The 16,359-nt window shown below is 39.5% G+C and overlaps 3 protein-coding genes and 1 long non-coding RNA gene across 9 annotated transcripts in view; 1 reads left to right on the top strand and 3 right to left on the bottom strand.

Annotated features, from left to right (window-relative positions):
- Positions 1–4,203, bottom strand: part of plx (PTB_TBC1D1_like and TBC domain-containing protein plx) — a 30,334-nt gene extending 26,131 nt beyond the window's left edge. Inside the window, exons 1-2 of one of the 2 annotated variants that reach the window (XM_017182008.3) lie at positions 4,070–4,203; positions 2,841–3,157 (exon numbers count right to left, since the gene is read on the bottom strand). In XM_017182008.3, coding sequence (XP_017037497.1) covers positions 2,841–2,960 — 120 coding nt within the window. In that variant the 5' untranslated portion in view covers positions 2,961–3,157; positions 4,070–4,203. Of the gene's footprint in view, positions 1–2,840; positions 3,158–4,069 lie in introns of those variants that run through there. The other variant, XM_017182010.3, reaches the window with a different exon arrangement.
- LOC108085427 (uncharacterized) lies at positions 821–1,844 on the bottom strand. 3 transcript variants are annotated; one of them, XR_001771095.3, is made up of 5 exons: positions 1,670–1,844; positions 1,285–1,399; positions 1,162–1,218; positions 1,030–1,090; positions 821–941 (listed from the first exon to the last, which is right to left on the bottom strand). It is a non-coding gene; the product is annotated as an uncharacterized lncRNA (long non-coding RNA). The 3 variants fall into 3 exon arrangements; XR_011445109.1 differs by lacking the exon at positions 1,670–1,844 and adding an exon at positions 1,493–1,543; XR_001771093.3 differs by lacking the exon at positions 1,285–1,399 and having other exon boundaries at positions 1,670–1,839.
- A 916-nt stretch (positions 4,204–5,119) lies between the features above and the next one.
- On the bottom strand, positions 5,120–9,179 carry LOC108085462 (gamma-tubulin complex component 2 homolog). 2 transcript variants are annotated; one of them, XM_017182076.3, is made up of 8 exons: positions 9,020–9,179; positions 8,715–8,870; positions 8,352–8,649; positions 7,777–8,295; positions 6,653–7,704; positions 6,267–6,588; positions 5,945–6,049; positions 5,120–5,539 (listed from the first exon to the last, which is right to left on the bottom strand). In XM_017182076.3, the coding sequence occupies exons 1-8, from the start codon at positions 9,073–9,075 to the stop codon at positions 5,321–5,323; spliced, it is 2,727 nt and encodes a 908-aa protein (XP_017037565.1). In that variant the 5' UTR covers positions 9,076–9,179; the 3' UTR covers positions 5,120–5,320. The 2 variants fall into 2 exon arrangements, with proteins under 2 accessions (XP_017037565.1, XP_017037566.1); XM_017182077.3 differs by lacking the exon at positions 5,945–6,049.
- Positions 9,180–9,793: 614 nt separating this feature from the next.
- Rab23 (RAS oncogene family member Rab23) lies at positions 9,794–16,029 on the top strand. Of its 2 annotated transcripts, none has more exons than XM_017181991.3 (3): positions 9,794–9,840; positions 13,063–13,451; positions 14,031–16,029. In XM_017181991.3, the coding sequence occupies exons 2-3, from the start codon at positions 13,332–13,334 to the stop codon at positions 14,718–14,720; spliced, it is 810 nt and encodes a 269-aa protein (XP_017037480.1). In that variant the 5' UTR covers positions 9,794–9,840; positions 13,063–13,331; the 3' UTR covers positions 14,721–16,029. The 2 variants fall into 2 exon arrangements, with proteins under 2 accessions (XP_017037480.1, XP_070142527.1); XM_070286426.1 differs by lacking the exon at positions 9,794–9,840 and adding an exon at positions 10,131–10,148.
- Positions 16,030–16,359: the final 330 nt, after the last annotated feature.

Raw genomic sequence — 16,359 nt, 5'->3', positions numbered from 1 at the left:
GTTGCACGTGTTCAACGTGGCGGATGGGTAATCTGTTTGGGTTACACCTTTCGCTCTGAGCCACGTAGTTGTTATTTTCATTCGTCATTAGGCATCCGTATTTTGTCATCGGTTGCCAAGACCCTATTTATAGATCCAAAGTCTCCGATGAACGGCTAATCGCCGTAATTATCCTTTATGAAGAACAAACTTACTAATTAAATTTCATTCGCTATTTGGGCAGGATCTCACTTGGCACATAATTGATTTAGCCAGCCGTAATAATTGCAAATTGCTTTTAATTGTTTTCCCCTGAGGCGGACAAAGTGTGTCCTAGGAAGCCCGTCATGTGCGATATGTGTGCTACTCGGTTTATTGCATATCGCATTTGATTGGATTAACAAGAAAGGATTTGGTCGTGTGCAGCAGATTGAATGGGACTTAAAAGCCAATCAAATTCAATATCTCCATTGCTAGTTCACAGTTCTATTGATGATTTAATCAATGAAATGGAAATAGATTCTGATAAACAGCTACACAGAAAAAATTATCGTGGGTAAATCCAACCATTTCGTGGGTTAAAAGGTAACAACCAAAATCTTGGGTTCCATGAACTGTACGCTGCAGTATAACGACGTAACGCGTTACGTAACATGTACTGCTCTACAGTACATGGAACCACGATTTTGCGGTTAAAAAGCGCCAAACCACGAAAATTGTGAAATACACTATTTTACTATTTTACTGTAGACTACCCCCGACTACAGTAATTGCAGTTCATATTACCACCAAAATAAAACCAAAAATTATTTTAAAATTTTAATAGTATTTTTTTAATTACGTATTCTTTAAAAATATTTACAGAGGGTCTTAATTAATATTTTTTTAATTACTTATTCTTTAAAAATATTTACAGAGGGTCTTAATTAATAATATTATGGACTTATATATATATATATTTCCTATATTATGAATAAATAAATTAAATATTATAATTGTAAATTTATTAATAAATAAATATTAAGTCAAACGATGATTATCAATACTCACAAATATATATTTGTCCATATTTCACATCCGAACTAGTACTTTTGTCTCGACTATAGCTTTTCTGAAATAAAAATTGATTTAAATAAATTTGTTTATTAAAATTAATAGAAAACGGCCAAATATTTTACTTACATTTTGTTGATTCCATTTACATAGTTATGTTTTATAGTTACATGTGAATACTCTCACCTGAAAACAAAATATAAAAGTATAAAAGATTTAATTATATATATCATAATAAGATATAAAACAAACGGTTCTTGGATGTCAGTGCCAGCTATCTTGCTCGCACTCGCCTGAGATGGTTGGCATCGCAAGTCAACAAGAAGCCAAAAAATACATTTGCATGCATGTACATGTCCGCTGATCGCTATTCAAATTGTAAAATAAAGAAAAGCAATCAAGGATCAGTGCCAAATATAAGTTTTTACATATATGTATATATTTTAATCTGTATACTAACTTTACTTTTAAAAGCGTTTCTTCTTGCGATCAGCAGCGTACGTGTACTTGCATATGTAAATACATACATATATGTATATATATGTATACATATGTATATATATATATACATATATGTATATGTACATATGCCAATTGCGGATCTAATTATACTTTAAATGATTGTTTGTGAACTTACCGAGAAATGTGGGCGATAGGTCTCTGAAATCCCACTCCTCCAGAAGATCCTCCAAGGTAGCCACTTCGTCAATATCACTCATAACTTTTACTTTTAACTTTTTCACTTCACTTTTTCGCTGCACAACTTCTCGAAACCGACGCCGCTTTTTAAGTGTGCCCGAAATCGTTTTTTCAAGAAACGCTTGCTATATACTAGAAGTTTGGAAATATATACCAGAATTATACCAGAAAGTATTTTAGTGGGCAGAAAAATCAATGGATTTTCATAAAATATTTAATAAAATTATAAAATGTTAATGTTACTTACCTTGGGAATGCAAAAATACATACACGATACCAAACAAGATAAAGAAACACATAAAACTTTTTACGTTAAACCTACAGTATTTTGACTGCAGCTGACAGTTACGACAGCTCGCAAAGCCAACAAGAAAAAACACAGAATCTCGTACGTAAGGGTGACTGTAATTGACTGTCATATAAACTGTCGTGCAGTCACCAAATCCAACAACAAAATACATTGACAGTAGCTTTACTGTTATTGAACCAAAAGAAATTGTTCATTTAACCCACCAGAATTTTTTCTGTGTAGGATTAAGAAGTGCGTACATACATCATACGAGTGTTTGGTAAAATTCTTTTAAGATATGGTACATTTAAGAGTTTACTTGCGAGAATATGAGTTATTTGGAATGATGTCGAAATGAGCAATGCTACTGATACAGTACGATTCGAACAGCTGCCTAGATAAGTCCTTAGCTGTATCTTCAATGACTAATATATTTATATTTAACGGCATCATTATCTTATTTGGCAAGAAAATAATTACTTTTGGAGCTTCTAACTTAACAGCTTAATTTTTATAATCTTCCTATACAGTTTTAAATTGTATCCAGAAGAAAACATTACTTTTAATAAGATAATAATTATAGTTAAAAATTATATTAATTATGTAGCTCCTTAATTTAAGATAACTAATATAAAATTCTCAAAGCAGCTATGCAATTGAAACTTTATACTATATCTCAGATCGAACCCATAGTTTCATTCTAAAACAAAAATGATAATACTTTTCAAGTGGGAGTAGAACAACTTCAAATGTATTCCAGTTAAGACTTAAAAGAATTCCAAAGTAGGGATATAATCGCGTAAGCTTTGAATGTATTTACCTTGGTGTAACTCTCTGTTGACCTGATGTCGTTTATGGTCCATGGCAGCATGGAGGCGGAGTAGCGTGGATCGACGGACGCACTGCCGCGATAAGTGAGCGAGACCAGGCGCGTTTTCATCTCGTCTGTCACCTTTTTTCGAACGGAAGTGTTTATTTGTTCGATTTTATTCACTACCGTGTACTCTATCTGTACGATAAACCGTTAAAATTGTGGGCCAAATTGAGTTACGGGCCATTTATTGACTTTTCATTTTATTTGCCGTTTCGCAAATAGCTTTTTAATCGTGTTTTCTGTGTTTTTTTTTTTGTAGAGTGCTGTTGTAAAGAATCGAAATCAATATTAAGTGGACACGCGGCGAGGTTTTCGCATACCCTGCTAGAGAAGCGGGAGTTGCTGGTGGAATGCGGAGTTCGTGAGCTGAATGAGTCACCCCAAAAACAAAAAAAAGGAAGACGGAAAGGAAAGACAGCCCTTGAAGCGGACAATGACCACCTGACTGCGCCTTCTGCGGGAAAGGATCTAGTGGTGTTTCCCGGCCAAAGGAAGGCATCCGAGAAATTACTATCAGTATTGATTTTTTTGCGCAGCCGTCTTTGTTTTTTCACATATTTATGCACACACATTCGCGTACAGAGCACGCTCGTTACGAAGGACAGCGTTACTTTATGGTTGAAAAGGTTTTTAAATGCAATTTAAATTAATATGCTAGTCCATTAGTGAAAATTTTAAAAATTAAATATTTCAATAATAATTTCTAGTCGGGTTTTAGAACCGAAATGCATACTTTATCAAGCTGGAATAGCATTATTTATGGTTTTATTATCATAAAAAAGGGTTTTACAGGTTCTAAATAACTTAAAATTATGTAAAACCCTAATTCTAATCATGGAAAATTTTTTTTTTTTTTTAATTATTGAAAATACAGTTATAAATTTATGCATATATAGGGTGTTCACTGCTTAGAGCGTGCACTGTAAACATTTTTTCGCTTTTGCATTAGGAAAAAACATTGACAAAGAGGGTGGAAAAGGGGGGAGCAGGAGGATGAGGATGAGGATGCGGACGAGCAACCACCAGACCAAGTAGGCAACAACACGAGACGGCAAGTCACCCCAATGAAGGAATTTACTTTTGCATAAACTTTGTATTTTTTACTTTCTACTTTCCTAAGGTTTCCGCCTCCCCTCGCCAAACACACACACACACACACACACTAAGCCACAGACCAACACACGGATAGTTCGACACAACGTGTGTGTTGTGCGCTTCTTTATTTAGGAATTTTTGCAACCGAAAACACGTTGAAATGCCACCAAATTCCGTTGAGCACTGACTTAATTCGCGATGTCACAGCATTTCTCTATGTAGAGTCCTTCGTCCTGGCGCCCGATTGATTGTGTTTGCTGCGCACGCGCGTGCCTGCCAACGAATCTGGCCATAATCAAACGAGGAATTGTCCACATCACTGGCACTCTCGGGATTATTTGCCCGGATTAATGTCTGTGCCGGCTTAGTTTGTGCTTTTGGGGCGAAAACCAGGTGAGTTCAAAACAAATGCACAATTTTCAAATTGTTTACAGGCGAGTTAAGGCAGTGTGACCGTTGCACAGAAAACTGAATAACACCAAAATCCAACAGATTGCTGAACCAGATGGCAAACAGCTGACAGACCAAAAGCGTCAAATGAAAAGTTCGTTATTATTTGAATTATCTGCCTGTCTGAAACATTTTTTAAAGTGATATCTATGCAATGGTTTTTCGACGACTTTTTGAATTCGCCACTAACAATTTTAAACTTTAAAAATTATAACAAGGATTAATTGAAATATGAGGGGCCCCGAATCTAATGGAAGGATCTCTATGGCATGAAGCAGTAATCTTTATGTATACGCACGGGCCCACCCTATATTCTGATTTTTCGTCTTTTTGACTACCAGCTTGAAACTTAAATATTCACATTTGCTTTACAAATCTAGCTGCCTATTTTTGGTTATTATTTATAGGTCTAACTTTAACGACTGCATTTTCGGTTACTTTCGCATTTATAGAATAACATCCAAAATAATTTCTAGTCAAGGTGTTCCATAATCCAAAGTTCCCCTTCTAACGGTAATTGCAATGACGGAAATGCGGTCAATCTGAAAGGTTGTTGTCAAGGATAATCTGCAAATATTGGGAACCACTCAAATTATGTTAAGTTTTACCAAATTCAAAATAAATACCTAGGCTGTTCTCAAATATTTTTAAAAAGTAATCCGTTTAACACTTAATTATCCTTATATTTTTATACATGCTATAAGCTTTATTAAAACATAAATAATTGAATTAACAACTAAAATGGAAACAATATTTGTGCTTGTGGAAATGGCTGGTTTGGAGACATGCGGGAATAATGGCAATTATTAAATTCGATTATCTAATACTTGGTTCCCGTTTTTCTGCTCTTTTGTATTATTTGGCAGCGTGTTGGCGCAGCTTTAGCCCAAGGCATCCTTCATGCAGAGCTTATCCATTAGATCCGTGTAGAATCCGTTGTAGTTGATGCGATGTACGAGATTTATAAACCGATCGGCTGTGTTCTTTTTGGCCATAATGTTGATCTTTTGCAGGAAGGAAATAAGAATGCCGGTAAACTCGAGATCGAATCGTTTCACCCTCTCCGAAAAAGTATCGGCAGGATCCAGCGAGGTCTCCAGCTAAAAGGGCAGAAAACAAATATTAGTCCAATTTGGCACACATTTATAAATAATTATAAATACAAATTTATAAATTATAAATAAAATAAATACACAACAACGCAATCGATACAAATATTCTAAATCCTTGTACAATAATCAACTTTTAATCTGTATTTAAACGATTAATACTACTGCTCTTCGTAGTGTGGCTTTTACAGTGATACTTAAATACTTTTTTGCGTACTTTAATTCATGCTTACAACCAACAAAGTAAAAAATTAATAATTTAAAAAATACCAATTCGTTTCGGTAGAGAAAAATAAAAATATTATTCAAGGAATTGGTAATCGTACCAAAACCTCCAACGAGAGAACGAAAGCATACAGAACTACAACGGTAAAGGCAAGCACAAGCCCATAATACCTGTGGCCGGTGCAAGCACTCGGGATCAGATTCGTCGGAGCTGTCGTCGCTGCTATCACATACCATCGACTTGAGCTCGGCGTCCAGAAAAAAACGCTGGGAGCGCTGCATTACGTGGGCCAAGGAAATAAACATATGGAATTGGGTTCGGATTCAGATTCATAGTTGGTAGTGGTGGCAGGCGGGGCGAATGGAAGAGATTTAGAGTGTGTGACAGCAGAGCAAAGAACAAGGACAAAACGAGAATATAGTATATATGTACAGGAGAAGCACACGTTGCTGACAGCTCAACAATCCAACCACCAGTTGTGCCAAAGCTCACCTGGATAAAGTCACAGAACTTCAAGCATATCTTGCATAACTTGAATATGGCCCGATTAAGATGAGAAGACTCCGAGAGCATGCAGTTCTTCAGGCACGAGTCGATAAAGTCCTGGTGGAGCTGCAGCACATTGTCAACGTTCTCCACCGCCTGCATTTTTTCTATAAATATGTGCCAGTTGGGCTCAATAATTTCAATCATCATGTAGTACTCCAGATTTTGAATGGCGTTCATCATGCGCTGGCGGAGCGTAAATGCCGATCGGTACAGCTCTGCTGCCTGGGGCGAGAACTTCTTGGCAATGGAGTTCTCCTTCCAAATCCTGAGTAGTTGAGACCCAGTCAGAAATAAAGATTGCATATTAGAATACAGAGGATCGCACTCACTTGCAAAGCTGACGCTCCACGTGCTTGCAGTAGAATAACTGGCGGAATAGCATCTGGTACTTGGAGATGGCGAGATGATTAAGCACCAGGGATACAGGCCACTTCACCTCGTAAGAAAAAGCAAAGCACTCGAGGCCACTGAGATCCAGGCGATCCTGCGTCTGCCAGTACTCCTCCTTGTTGTCCTCCTTGATTATTTTGGACATTTGCGTGACCAAATCGTAGGGCAGCAGCTCGCAGTGAAGATGGTCCTTGTAGGGATCGTCGCGGGCAGAAGAAATGCGCAGCGTGAGGCCCAGAAGGTTCTCCAGCGTCATGGGCAGCACCAGGTCCACGTTCTTGGACAGTTCATCTTCGCAGGCGTCCATGAACTGCATGGTAAAGTCGCCCTGATTGAGCAGCAAATAGCGTTTCACCGACTGCAGGTGGCCCATTAGATCGTTCTCCGCCAGCAGCACATCCAGCAGCATTCGGGCCGCAAAGTAGTATGCTTCGTTTATAACGGACACGTGCTGCTCGCTGGTCGGGTCGTATTCGAGGTGCATCTGCTGGGTGGGCATCACACGCTTGCCACACTGCCGGACCACGTTCAGGTACTTCCCGGTGCGAAGGATTTTGTCAGAGTATTTCTCAAGGAACGAGGGGATGTGGTCGCGTCTCAGAGTATACCGCTTTTCCCAATAACCGTCCGAATAGTGCTCCGGCAGCTGGTTGCAATGTACCTCTTCGTAATCTTCCACCAGAAACTCTTGCTGGCGGTCAACGATCACACCCTTCTGGATCCATAACTGCAACATCCGCATGTACGGCTCAGCCGCCTTGCCCATCAGCCCAATAATTACTTTCTGGGCTTCACGATCCCCCTCCAGCCGCTTGATACGCCCGTGCAGGTGCGTTAGCACAGCGGCGCCCCGCAGCTCACCCTGCTGCAAGCCAAACATCGTTGTCCAGATCTCCTCCATCACCCAAAGAGTTGGCTGCATGTAGTAAACTAGCTTTTGCATGGTCAACTCATTCCTTTCCAGCTCGTCCTCCGCCTGCATGAGTAGAAGCTAGAGTTGGGAAGGAGAAGCGTTACCAGTTGTGCGGAAATGTTTCAACCAGTATTCTTGTAGCCCACTTACGTAAAAGTCGTGGCTGACATCAGTCAGTGCAGCGTTCAACGCATTGATCACCTGCCCCTGACCGTCCAAGTCAGCGACCATCCTCTGGATGCCCACGAAGTACGAGGCTAGCGGCAGGATTTTCCGAACAAGCTCTGCCAGCGAACGGTCTACCTGATTGTGAATGGCGAATTCCGTTTTATAGCTGGAGAGACCACCGGATGGATCGGGCGGTATGGGCACTATACACGGCACCCGAATACCCGTGAAACAATACAGCAGCTGAGTGAGCAACTCGTTCTGCTGGCTTTCAATAGGCAAAGCGGCAATCTCCGGGTCCAGAGCCGAGTTCCCGTCCACGTCGTTAAAGTCCCAAAGACTGTGGGTTCGACTCTCTTCTGGAACGCCTGTGGGAGGCGGCGCTGACGGCGGATTCACTAAGGTCTTTTGACTGCTGCTTTTGAGTGACTTTTCGGTTGGTGGTGGCCGAAAGGTGCTCAAGGATCTGTTGGATGCACCAAGCAGCAGGCGCTCTCTCATCTGTGAAGAGCCAAAAGTTAAGAGGCCAAGGACGACAGCACTGGTCTGTCACTTACCAAACTCAAATCACCAAGTTCTCTATCCTCCTCTCTATTTCCTTGGCTCCGACCGGCGGCATTGGCACCAGAGTCAGACTTCCGGTTAACTACTGGCGTCGACGTGGGAAGCCCCAGCGAATCGTGCGACCCCTCGGCCAGGCTTGTTCTGGGAACCGAAGATGCTCCAATAGAGGATTTGGTTTGTAAGGGCGTGGTGACGGTAGCCATCTCGCTGTTCTTTAGACTAGAACGCGGTGTTAGACAGTCTTCGGAGTATCGCTTGACAAACACGAGGAGCGCATACATAGGATCCTTGCTGCGAGAGGGAGACGAAAAGCTGCATATTGGACCTGCCCAATTAGGCCGAATCAGCGCACTCACCTCTTTAGGACCTGCTTGACCTCGGCGGCCACCTCGTCGCAGTTGGGCCGTTTCTGGCTTATGGTCTTCAGTATGCCAACCAGCTCATCAACAGACAGGCGCTTGTCGTCCGTGGCCCGAAACTCGCGAAGGATGCTGTCCGGCGTGTAGGGCGTCCTGGCAAAAGCAATAGATCAAGTTAGACGCGGGAACTTGCATTGACGGAGCAGCGGACCCATCAAAACGGAGCGCACAGCAGACAGACGCATACTGCGGGCAGCCGGCATCAGTGCAGCTGTGCACTCGGTACTTCTTAATGCACTCACTCGGACTCGGAGATGAGATCGCTGAGCACCTTGCGGGTCAGCTCGCCTTTACTCATCGCGGCGTATGTAAATTGTTGTTGCGTCTGCTGGAAACAACGGTGCAATTTACAGTTTAGCGCTTCGGGTTCGAGCAAAATCGAATTTGCCCGAGTGATTGTCAAAAGAAGATGACACTATCGGTATTATTTCAAAGTGTCACGAGCTGTTAAGTTTCGTTGCATTTAAATGAATGCATGTACATTTATTTGTTTCTCAAAAAACACAAAGATTGTTTAAGAAATATAGTACGGTATGGTGGCTGCAAAACTGATGTATTTGTTACCACTCTTAAAATATCTGGGTATTTCCTTGACGATTGAATGTATCTCAGCTGTTGAAAATATCGGTTTACTATACAATATATCACCGATATTTTCAGTACAGTAGTCCCTTATCATGGCACTTTATACATAAATTTATGATAGAAGGCTGCAATATAGTGTTCATGAAACTTTGAAATTTTGATGATAATCCTTGATAAAGGATACAATTTATTTGAACAATTCTATTAAAATTTGTTTAACATTTTTATAAAGTTTTATGTAATTGAAATAAGATGAACCTCTTACTTTTGTGAACAAAATTCTTAAATCTATAGTGAAAACTTTAATTAATAATGTTTTTATGCAGTGTCATACCCGCATCGTGAGTGGCGCTCATCTTGGTTATCGGTCACGGTGGGTCGCAGTACCATCTCTAAGCAATCGAGCCAATCGAAACAATCGATTTGCTACCAGCTCTCATATCCCCCATTCAAACCAAAAAAACGCGTCGATCAACAGGTGGGCTCAACAAATCGCGTTCCCGTTTCCCCTCTCTTCGCTCGTCAATTGGCGCCCTAGGAAAAAGCCAAGGCAAAAAGATATCGTGTGTGGCTAGACTTTCACTACGGGTCAATCCGAGATCCCAAGCTCCGCTTGCTTGTTCGTTGGCTCGGCTTTTTTTAATTAATGCGCTTCGCACGCGTTGTCGCCGTTGTTTTAGCTTCAATCTTAGTCTTTGTCGTTTGCCCATACAGAAGAGCTGCCGAGCAACAATCAACCCGTCTAAGCCGTGTTTACGATTTTCTGCAGATCGGGCTGTGCGAGATGTGAGCCGTGGCTTCGTGTTTCGCCAACTTCTTTTCGTTAATTTCTCACCCAGAAAGCACAGTCGCAGCAGTGAAAAAGGCCGTAAAAGAGCCAAGCTATGAAACAATATGGCCAAAGATAAAAACGGCGGAGTAGAAGGAGAGCAGCGCGCAGGCGACATTGTGCGATGTACCGTTAGTGCGCGAGTGACTCTGTTTAAGCATAATTTAAATAATGGGGAAATCCGTGCTCGTAATTGATTTAAGTAGCGCGGCACAGCATTTGCATAATTTTCCCTGGAAGCCTGGAAAATTCGCTCTTCCATGGCAGCAACAAGTGCCATTTCGTCTGTGTGTGCCTGTTTGATGGCTGTGTGTGCATCGGGTGCACGCGTGCGCATGTGTGTGTTCGTGTTGTGAACTTAAATGGACAAGTTAGAATCCACATTCCACAACAATGGCCAAGAAGGAGAAACGGCCGCTGATCTATTAGTTTCTGGGCAAATTTCAAAATAATTGCACTGTGCAACTGTTGAAATTGATGTGCAGAGCATTATATTTGTAATTAGGTTGTGCAGCATCTGATGCGTCCAAATACAAATGTACATACAGCAGCGGTCAAGTGATTAGTTGTAAACAAATGCTGGGAAAAATCCAAAGTTTGTACACCAAAGAAAATTAGTTGTCTTTGTTTATTAAGTTGATGGCTATTTTTAAAGTTTTTAATTTATTAAATTCTTTATTTAAATTCTAAATTTCAATTTAAATATACAAATCAAATAATAAAGTAATATTTGTAATAATATTTGTAATAACATTTGTAGTAATATTTGACTAATCAAAATAAATTTTCCATTCTTTTAAATCACTTGAGTTAATTTTGTGTATTATTTTGACAGCAAAAGTACAATATCTGCACATATCCCACACATTTACTATTGACATTTGATGTCAAGCTGTGCTTATTATTGTTGTTTTTGTTGTCGCCCCGTTGAACTAAATCTATAACCTTAATTATCATAACAATAAAACATAAAAACAACAACGAAAATAGCATATGAACCTTCTTCAAACGTAGACGAAGAAGCCAGAAGAACCAGAACGGGTTAAAGTTGAACTCTGGTATAAAAAGAATACAGAGGAAGAAGCACAGAAACTTAAGAACAAGCCAGACGAGGCATTAGCAATTACAGGAAATTGAAAAATACAAATCCGGTGTTACCTCTCCGATTAATTTAAAAAGTGTGGAATGCCGGTTTCGTCCAAAGATCAGAAGAAATCATGCTGAGACTTAATTAATTGCTTGTGTGTAGTATAACCTTGGACAGCAAAGATCACCGTTTTGTTTTTTTTTGGGTCAATGAAAGCTAAAAATGCTTGCTTCCATGCCAAAAAAAATATCTACATTGGTAACAAATTAAAAAAAAATATAAAATTGATCTCAGGGTGTATTAATAAGTACATTTTCGAATATTGTAATTAGAATGAATTCTCTATGTTCCCTTTCAAAACTGTTTGTTTCAGACTTTAACTTAAAAATGTTTCAGATATAAATAAATTTACTTAAAAACTCCTGTTTAAGCCGTCATAAACATAAAAAGAACGGAAAAGTTTATTTTAATACAAAATTCATTTTAAAAAGAAATTAAAGATTAAAAATAATAAGAACGGAAAAGTTTATTTTTATATAAATTCATTTTTAAAAGAAATTAAAGATCGATAATTAATTTTCAAGAAATAATAAAAAAATAATTCTGTTGAACTTAGTATTTAACTCAAAAACTTTTCTACTTTATTCTGAACACCCACGTTTATTCAAAGAATTTAAATAGCGATCCAGTTTAAATTTAAATTTGACCCAAATTTTGATATTAAACTTTTATTATACTATCGAAGGGGAACCCACAGTTTGCATTCTATTTCTGGAACCGTGGAGATCAACCAACTAATTTGCCTACAAAACGCATAACTCATCTGCAGAACAATTGGATTTAACGTCTCGCCATTGTTTGGTCAAATATATTAACACTCCACATGCTGCTAGCCAGTTCTTAGCCCACGTAGGCCACGCCGCCGCCCACGGAACCGCAGAGACCAGGGCAGATAGAAACTGTAAACAGTGGAAAGGCTAGAACACTTTTCAAAGAATTCATAAGCACGCGCTAATGCGAATACTAATGCCAGGCACTGGCCAATCTACGGCTCTCTTCCACTGACCACGACCACTGCCCAAGACCAAGTCCGAGAATACGAGGCAAGACCCCTTCCACCTGTCCCTCTCTACCCGTGTGCGTGAGGTGTGTGGAAGCACCTGTTGTCGGACAACGTAACCGTGCGTGTGTTTGGGTTGCGTCTTATTAGAAGCAGCATTCGGCTGCCGCGGGGCCAAGTCAGGAAAAATGAGAAAAACACAAAAAGCATAAAAAAAAGAAACTGCGCTGAAAACCGGTTGATGTGAATGTGAAAATGAAAGAAAACCTTTTACAGTAAAGCTTCTATAACTTGAACATCCAAAGTAGATTTGAAAACATTTTTGTTTGTTTTTAATTTAATTTATTTATTTTGGCATCAAACTTAGTTAGCGCCAGGTTTGGGCAACTTGTTTATTTGTTAGACCCAGTTTACCCATGACCTGTTACGCTTAAAACTTAGTACCAATTCAAAGACATCATGCTGTTTTTTATAGAAATTTCCAGTTCCTTCATTATATTTAAATTTAAATTATTTATTAGTAGGTAGAACAGAGAAATATGTAGCTAAAATTACATATTTACTACGATACGAAAAGATACTTAAATACTTCTGTGATGGGAAAATTTCTAGCTTAAAATGTTTATCGTTTGATCGAGTTGTACGAGGCTTGACTGTATTATTTATTTGTATCCTAAGTCTGAGATGTCGCTGAAGAGTTGGTTTTTCTTTTTCTGTTCCACAGTTCGAATTTGGTGAAATCAATGCGTAGAAAGTGAATCGCAAGGCTTACGCAAAAGTCGGGGGGAAAGTGAAAAGCTTCGGAAAAGTGGACTTACCAAAAAAAAACACCAAATCTACTTGGATACTGAGTTCGCAATTGCGTTTTTGACTGCAGTCTACCTGTTTCCTAAATCGCGTGCCTCTGCTACTGCAGTCAGCTGACCGACCGGAGGCAAAGCGAGAGCTGGAACGCACACCTGGGCGAACGTCGGCGCCCACCTGCCGGCTTAGATGCGTCTAATCCAAACGGCAACCGGCGGAGCTGCTGCGACCGTTCTGCAGTCGCACTCCCAGTCGCAGTACAACTACACCAACATGCGTGAAGATGATATCGAGCTGGCCATTAAAGTGGTAAGTTGCCTAGCCGGCTACGTGCATCTTCTCCATTAGGAATGATGATGAATGACTGGATCGAGTGAATGGCACTGGCACCTGAGAGATCAGATCTGAATTGGATTCGTCATGGATGATGCTAATGGCGAAACTGCACGGATTAAGATTCTAGTTCAATTAGGGTTTTCCTATCTCTTCTAATAGCTTTCTGGAATTGCTTCAAATGCTTTTATTCAACATACGTATCTAGAAATGTCTTTTGTCTAAGGCCAAGTAAAAATTTATTTGAATTTCACGACTATAGATTATTGTTAATTGAAAACAGTACTCGTTTTGTAAGTATAGAAACCAGAGAAAATATTTTTTTAAATGTTACTTATCGCTTAAATTTGTGAAGGAAAATAGCCACTTTAAAAAATCAAACTTTTCTTCACACAAAAATTAATTATAAACATTTTTACATGCATTCAATATCCGATTTTTGTTAGTTCATAAAGTTGATTAAACCTATTCAAAAGTTATCTTAGCTCTTTTATTATTTATTTAGAAAACTTTGAAAACCAAAACCCCTAAACCCCCCTTTGTATTTATTTACAGGTCATTGTGGGAAATGGCGGCGTGGGCAAATCGTCGATGATTCAGCGCTACTGCAAAGGCATATTCACCAAGGACTACAAAAAGACAATCGGTGTGGATTTCTTGGAACGACAGATCGAGATCGACGGCGAGGATGTGCGCATTATGCTGTGGGATACTGCCGGACAGGAGGAATTTGACTGCATCACCAAGGCCTACTATAGGGGTGCCCAGGCCTCCGTGCTCGTCTTCTCCACTACAGATCGAGCTTCGTTCGAGGCGATCAAGGACTGGAAACGCAAGGTGGAGAACGAGTGCAATGAAATACCCACGGTGATTGTCCAGAATAAGATCGATTTGATCGAGCAGGCAGTGGTCACCGCTGACGAGGTGGAGACACTGGCCAAACTGCTCAACTGCCGCCTGATACGCACCTCCGTCAAGGAGGACATCAATGTGGCGTCCGTTTTCCGCTACCTGGCCACCAAGTGCCATCAGCTAATGACACAAAGCTACGAGCAGGCTGCCGGAAACCAGCAAAACTCCAGCCATCCGCCCTACAGTAGCAGTACGCCCACAATCAGCGCCTTCAGTCCAACCTTCACCAAGTCCAGTAGCGGCACGATTGTGCTTCGCCCGGCCAAAAAGGGTCATGGATCTAGCGTGGCACGGAAGCGCAAAATAGTGCTAAAAAAATGCGGTATATTGTGAGGAAGGAGCATAGTTAACGGACCAGGTGGATGGATGGAAGCGACAGTGATGGCAAATTAATAACTGGAGCATATTTAACGCCTAATTATTTTGGAGCTTAATAAAGTCGTAACCGAGGTGGCCAGTCAACCGTTGGATGCAACCACAGCCATTCACTAGTCGTGCACAGACTCCGACTCCGCGTGATGTGGTTCAGACATGCTTACGGAGCCAGCAAATATAATATGAGAGGCAGCAAAGTGGATCTTCGAAGTGGACTACGATGAAGTGGGGATACTCTTGCACCGAGAGAAGCTTAATATATATTTTTATCTATATATACCGGATAAAATAATGTTTATCGTTCTCGTTTAGGGCAAAGACTGTTGTCGGGCCGGTTCCGATTTTAAATATTCTCAAAGCAATATCTCAAAATGTGGTTTGTCGTGGTTTGTTTTATTTATGTATATGAATAATGGTGTTTGATTATACAAAATTGCGTTGAACCTACAAGATGCCCATAAGATTGGCCAAAACCTGTTAATAGTTACCGATATTCTTTTTTCATAAAATCATGATAGTGCAGCTTTTGTATGTTTAAAATACTCATTAAAATACACTTCCAACAAGACATTCAGAGAAGTAAAAAAAATACAAGAGTCTATAGACTATTTACAAGCACAAGCAAGCACTAGCTTCTTAAATAAATTGGACTAATTAGATATAGATGTGAAATTAAAGATGCCCACTTTTGTATAACGGAGAATGATGCTGCAGCGTTGGCTTTTAGTCGAATATGTAGTATGTACAGGTATATAAACTATGTGGTTGTGCGGGCCTAAGCTTGCCCAACGAAGCACAAATTAAAAGGCTAATTTATCACGCTAACCAAAACCCAGCAGATATCCATGTGAAATCCCTTCGCCAATTTGCTTTTGGACAAATGTGCAATTAATTATGCAGCTTATATACATATATATATAATTATTAACTGCTTGCGAGAGTCATGTCAAAGCGCAATTTGACTCGATTTCAAGTATATAAAACAATATTCGCGTTCTATGCAAAGTTAAATGACGACAGCATTCTCATGCTTCTGAGATACATTCAAAAAGGTGTCCAAAACTTGCAATTATTTATTTTTATGTTGCTAATTACGGAAGACAACATTCATAACATCAGACTATTGGACAAATTTTTAGTGGATCTCATTGAGATTCCTGTAGCACCCTTGAATATCAGCTCATAGGAGAGTATATATAAATAATCCTAAGCACATAATTACTAAATACTCTATTTATAAATGTATTATTTTATTTAAATCAACTAATAAATTATTCGTGTATAAAGTAAATAAACTGACTGGTTCTTTCTTATTTTGTACTGTTTTTATAACTAAATGCCAACCAAAAATAAATTAAACAGTCACAAGAAGCATCTGCTAGTATTATATAAAAATTGGATATTTTTAGAGATACAGAAATCAATTAAAAATCGCAACTGTTTTTTGGGTTCGCCTGTTATAAAAATCGAGATTTAAGCTTATCTTGTGAAAGAGCGTCCAAATTGTAGCGGATTGGTATAATTCGTTTTTTTATCCGGCTTTTCCAAGTGGATGATTTTGATAATAATTATTTATTTATTTTCTTGCAAAGTTTGT

This window comes from Drosophila kikkawai, chromosome 3R (assembly GCF_030179895.1).
Source record: "Drosophila kikkawai strain 14028-0561.14 chromosome 3R, DkikHiC1v2, whole genome shotgun sequence".
Taxonomy (NCBI): Eukaryota; Metazoa; Arthropoda; class Insecta; order Diptera; family Drosophilidae; genus Drosophila; species Drosophila kikkawai.
The sequence above is the reverse complement of the archived record's forward strand: the minus strand, read 5'-3'. Positions and strand labels throughout refer to the sequence as shown.